Source organism: Oncorhynchus tshawytscha, linkage group LG17 (genome assembly GCF_018296145.1).
Source record: "Oncorhynchus tshawytscha isolate Ot180627B linkage group LG17, Otsh_v2.0, whole genome shotgun sequence".
Lineage (NCBI taxonomy): Eukaryota > Metazoa > Chordata > Actinopteri > Salmoniformes > Salmonidae > Oncorhynchus > Oncorhynchus tshawytscha.
In genome coordinates this window covers 2,573,026-2,579,078 of record NC_056445.1, presented here as the reverse complement: position 1 = coordinate 2,579,078, position 6,053 = coordinate 2,573,026, and the positions used below count along the sequence as shown (strand labels likewise).

At 41.9% G+C, this 6,053-nt stretch overlaps 1 protein-coding gene across 1 annotated transcript in view; it reads left to right on the top strand.

Annotated features, from left to right (window-relative positions):
* The window catches only part of LOC112236847 (matrix metalloproteinase-23-like), a 20,283-nt gene extending 16,160 nt beyond the window's left edge, over window positions 1–4,123 (top strand). Inside the window, exons 6-9 of the mRNA XM_024405444.2 lie at window positions 539–703; window positions 1,041–1,151; window positions 1,742–1,868; window positions 2,259–4,123. Coding sequence (XP_024261212.1) covers window positions 539–703; window positions 1,041–1,151; window positions 1,742–1,868; window positions 2,259–2,538 — 683 coding nt within the window. The 3' untranslated portion in view covers window positions 2,539–4,123. The remainder of the gene's footprint in view (window positions 1–538; window positions 704–1,040; window positions 1,152–1,741; window positions 1,869–2,258) is intronic.
* Window positions 4,124–6,053: the final 1,930 nt, after the last annotated feature.

Here is a 6,053-nt window from a genome sequence, read left to right as displayed (position 1 = left end):
CTGGAACTCTATTGGAGGGATGCAGCAACATTGTTCCACGAGAAATTCCATAATTTTGTGTTTTGTTGATGTTGGAAAACGCTGTCTCAGCCGCCGCTACAGAATCTCCCTTAAGTTTTCAAATGGGTTGAAATCTGGTGACTGAGATGTGCGTGCACACACACACACACTTTAAATCCCCTAAGCTCCTTTGAGACCCCTCTTTTAAAGTCACTGAGATATCTTTTTCTAGCCATGGTACCCAAAATAATGGTTAACTGGGCATTTATATTCATAACCCTAAGAATTACTTTATTAATTAACTCTGAAAACTACACCTGTGTAGAAGCACATGCTTTCAATATACTTTGATCCCTCATTTACTCAAATGTTTCCCTTATTTTGGCAGTTACCTGTATATACCAACACACCATTCTAGAATCTAGATGTTATCTCAAATCACACAAGACTGATCACATGTATTCTATCCAGGGATCCCAATCCTTGTCCTTTGATATAATGTGTGTACGCGCCTAATTGGGTCTGTTCCCTTCCCCAGGTGTGTGGTTAAATGACCTGGTACAGGTGGCGGCTCATGAGATTGGGCACGCCCTGGGGCTGTGGCACTCCCGTGACCCCCAGGCCCTGATGCACCCCAATGCCACCTACACGGGCCAGAGGAACATTGCCCAGGACGACATCTGGGGAATCCAGCGCCTCTATGGTAAAGGAACACACAGATCAAACATGTTTTTTTGGTTTATTTCTGATGATAAATCAAGACTTTCTATATTTTTTTTCATACATGTATTGTAATGATGTAATTTCTAACATTGTTTTAATATTGTCTAAACATTAGTATTAACATTCTCTATTCCACCAATTCCCGCTCAACTCATTGTGCAATTACAACACGATAGCAATACAATTACTACAGTACTATGTAACATGTTAATACAATGTTATTGCTACACAAGTAATTTGTTTTATTACACAGGTATAAGACATAACACTAAGAAAACGTTAATACCACAAATGTCTATATGTGTGTTGTATTCCAGGATGCACAGACAAGAAGCGCGTGTGTGATCCATGGGCTCGCCTTGGCTTCTGCGAAAGGAGGAAGAGCTTCATGAAGAAACACTGTGCCCGACGATGTGATCTCTGCTATGGTCAGACAGGCATTTGTCCACTCGATTGGACATGAATTTAACTGCACCGCAGTTCACCAGTTGGAATTGAAAGTTGCAATCTCCATGAGATCCTATTAATGACATGCTTTTAGGACTGTCTTAAGCCAGCAAATAGATCAGGACTTGATAGTTAAATGTGGATCTAGCCTGATTTTGGACATTTTAACACAAACTGGCTGCCTGGTAGGTGTCTTTCCTATGAATTACCATGGATTATCTCTCCAAATTAGATGTGTAATTATGGACCTGCCTGGATTTGTAAGGCACTTTGAATGACAGAATGGACATCTAAAATGTTTAACCGCGTGCTATGTTGCCAACATTCAGACTGTAGCTTGCCGAACTCCTGTCCTGTCCTGTGTCATCTTTACACGATTCCTCGCATCCTCTCTTTCTCAACCATATTGGAGAACGTCCAAGGTCTCCTCCCTCAAACCTTCTCCGATTTGTTTTGAGGAGGCGACGAGGAAAGAGGATGTGAGGAAAGATTCATTGAGAAAAAGCCATAGAGGAATATCTTGTGGGGGAAGTCTTATTGACCATCCTGGTATTTCACTCACTTCCTGTAGAGCCTCTTGAGGCCGTTACCACGCTAAGTCCACCGCCTGCCAACGTCAAGATCAAGATAGTTCCTCGTGGAAAGGTTGTGGGCTTCCGCTGTGGGACGAAGAATCCTAGATCGCCTCCCAAAGTCAGGTGAGAGAATAGTCTGAATACAGTAATGTACAAATCATATTTTTGGTGTTTATTGGACAGGATATAGGTAGATAGGAGAGAGGGTGCTAGAGCAGTGGGTTGGAGTCAAACCAATACACGCAATGGCATTATACAATATATGTGCTCCAAAGGCAGGGGCTTAGACCGCTTGACAACCTTGGACCACTATATACCATAATAACCGGGGTCGGATTCTCCCATCGTTTTATCAGGTCTTTTAATGGGAGCATTTAAACAGCATGCAGGTCATTTTCTCTTATTTACTATGACTATGTTTCTGGCAAAGGTTGTTGGACATACATGACATTTGAATGGTTGATTCCTCTCTCCCTGTGCTCTTCCCTGGTACGGCCTTTGACCTTGCTCTAGTTGGTACAAGGATGGAGAGCAGCTCGTGATCTCTATACCCGGCTACATCACCATGAAGGACCGCGACCTCCGCGTCGTCGCCAACGAGTTTAACGAGGGCACTTATACCTGTCGCGTCAATCGTGGCGGCAACGTGGTCTCCGCAAACTCCTGGGTCATCCGCCTGAACAACCCTCCAACAGCTGAGCAGAATGAAGAGAGTGAGGGAAGAATGAGAGCTGGGAAGGAAAGAATGAGGCATGGAGGAAAAGAGGACAAACCCACCGCAACAATATTATAGGTGAACTCAGCAATACAACATCCTCATACACAGCATGGCGACTTCCTGCTTACTAATATTAAATATGCCAAGACTGCCACATATTGGACCTTATTCACCCAGGGATTGTGAGCTTTCAAAATACAGCTTTGTGTGATAAAAAAAACATAACTTAAGGTTAACCTTGGAATCAACAGATAATTGACCAATGGAAACAACCCTCTATTCTAGAGCCAATAGTGTCAGTCTTAGCACATCAAAATTCTGTTGTTGATGTCTGTAAACAGGAAGTTTCCCCGGTTTGAAGGATGTCATCATATGTCTGAGTCTAACTTTAAGCAGGCTGTACTCTGACAGTACTCTCTTGAATCCAGGTCATAAATGGAATAGATCCCAGAACTCAACCTTGTCCTTAATGATGAATGAAGTTTCAGACTTTAAGATCTGGTCAGAAAAGACTAGCCTTGCTCACCCTTTAAACGTGATGCCTTATTTTTATGCAGTTGTTGTATTGATACATCTCACTTTGTTAAAATGTCGAGTTGATATTTCTATGTCCTGTGTCACTTAACAGTATAGTAATTTGTTTTGAGATAAAGGGTGTAAATGTGATGCAGCTATCACTGTGTGTACAGTGCTTATGGAAAGTATTCTCTCCCCTGTTTTCTTTTACTTGCCTTGCATTTAGAGGGGGGAAAACAATACATTGGGATTTATTCACAACAACCTTTCAAAAAAGGTATTTATTTGTACCCCAGAGTAAATACTTGGTGGAAGCACCTTTAGCAGCAGTTTGAACCACTTTTTGAAAAAGTCTCCAACTTTGCTGTCACACTACGGTCAGATTTTGACGCAGATTTAACTCAGAATTGATACTAAGCTAGGTCACTCGAGCCCCGTTTTATACCTGGTTCTAACATGCATCCCGATCTTGTCCACGTTCTGATTGTGCCCTCATTTTCAGACGAGTTTATACGGCCTTATCTGTCCACCTTGTCTGCATTGTGACCTGTTTTCTTGTCGTCCCCCCCCATGCAAGTTATTTGATGAATAATCTTTCAAAATAATATATATTTCTGTTAAGACACATGTCAATGATTTCAGACGGCGGTTACACCACCAACTGTGGACACAATCAGGATGTGGAAAAGGGGCTCGATTCGATCCGTAGAGCTGAAGATCCGAACTACAATGCTATTTTAAATTTAAAGACAATGTTCCCGCGTTTGCAGAGACCGCATTCACGGTAAACGCTGCATATGTTGGCTCAGTTGGAAGTTACCTTTAAATGTAAATAGTGCTGTAACGTGGATCTTCAGCACTAGATCAGGACAAATGTTAGAACTGGGTAAAAACAGGGTTTCAGAGACATTGAACATCTTGGCAAATCACTCCAGTGCAGCATAGGTCTTATTTTGGGTTATTGTCCTGGCGAAATGTCAACGTCGTGTCAGGTGTTCAACAGACTGTTTTACGTGTCCTTTGCACCATTTTTCTTTTGACCCTTCTAGTATTGGAGTGACTGCAATGTTGATCTTTCCCCCCCATCCGAACCAAGAAACTATTCTACAATCACCATGGTCTCACCTTGCATTGCATTACCTTCGTCTGGGTGATGTGATAAATCATTCACAGCTTAATTATTAACTTGACCATGCTTAAAGGACCCTCCCCTAATCTGTACCTGCCTACAAATGTATTAATGAGATGTTCTGAAAGCTCCAGGGTAGCTTTGAGGTTAACTCTTTGCTTGAAATCCATTAACTGAAGGACCTTACAAAGATGGGTATTTATTCTGAAATAAATACGCATTTATATTGTTGCACACGGAGATGCCACAGCAAAGGGGGTGGATACGTATGCATTCAAGCAGAAGTTAATTTTATAACTGTCTAGATTTTGTCTCACTTAAAATGTGGTGTAGGATGTGCAGATCAGTGAAAAATGTCAATGTTATTCATTTTTATATTTAAGGCAACATGTAAAAACTGTGCAATTGAAGTGAGTACTATTGCCTGTTTTTCTACCATGTTAAATTGTTTGGTATATATTTTCCCTCCTGTGTAACAAGGAATGGTTGCCAGAACTGTATATGCAACAACACATTGACAAACATAGACCAATGTATATTTAAGTGATTTTACTGCAAAATTGAGTATTTTTCTTTGTACATATTTATTTTAGTCCTGTTATAACTGATAGTAGTCAACAGGTTGACAGTTCATGACAAGACAGACATTTCCTTTGCCGATTAAAGGGCAGAGTATTCAGACCCCTTGACTTTTTCCACTTTGTTACGTTACAGCCTTATTCTAAAATTGAAAAAATTGTTTTTACTCATCAATTTACACATAATGACGTCGCAAATAATTATCAATTGATTGGACATGATTTGGAAAGGCACACACCTGTCTATATAAAAGGTCCCACAGTTGTCAGAGGAAAACCCAAGCCATGAGGTCAAAATAATTGTCTGTAGAGCTCCAAGACAGGATTGTGTCGAGGCACAGATCTGGGGAAGGGTACCCAAAAATGTCTGTAGCATTAAAAGTCCCCTCCATCATTCTTAAATGGAAGACGTTTGAAACCACCAAGACTGTTCCTAGAGCTGGACGCCCGGCCAAACTGAGCAATCGGGGGAGAAGGGCCTTGGTCTGGGAGGTGGTCACTCTGACAGAGCTCCAGAGTTCCTCTGTGAAGATGGGAGAACCTTCCAGAAGGACAACCATATCTGCAGCCAGACGGAAGCCACTCCTCAGTAAAAGGCACGACAGCCTAAAGGACTCTCTGGTCTGATGAAACCAAGATTGATATCTTTGGTCTGAATGCCAAGCGTCATGCCTGGAGGAAACCTGACACCTTCCCTACGGTGAAGCATGGTGGTGACAGCATCATGCTGTGGGGATGTTTTTCAGTGGGAGGGACTAAGTCAGGATCGAGGGAAAGATGAACGGAGCAAAGTACAGAGAGATCCTTGAAGAAAACCTGCTCCAGAGTGCTCAGGACCTCAGACTGCGGCGAAGGTTCACCCTCACAACAGGACAACAACCCTAAGCATACAGCTAAGACAACGCAGGAAAGGCCCAGCCAGAGCCCAGACTTGAACCCCATCAAACATCTCTGGAGAGACCTGAAAATAGCTGTGCAGCAACGCTCCCCATCCAACCTGACAGAGCTTAAGAGGATTTGCAGAGAAAAAAATACAGGTGTGCCAAGCTTGTAGCGTCATACTCAAGAAGACTCAAGGCTGTAATCGCTGCCAAATGTGCTTCAACAAAGCACTGAGTAAAGGGTCTGAATACTTGTAATTTGATGTAATTTGTAATTCAGTTTTTTTTTTTTATAAACATGCAACAATTTTATTATGGGGTATTGTGTGTAGATTGAGGGGAAAAAACTATTTGATCCATTTTAGAATAAGGCTGTAACGTAACAAAATGTAGAAATAGCCAAGTGGTCTGAATACTTTCCAAATGCACTGTACAAAGCCTGGATTGCGGATGCCATATATTGGCCATTGAGAGGCCTTGAAGCCA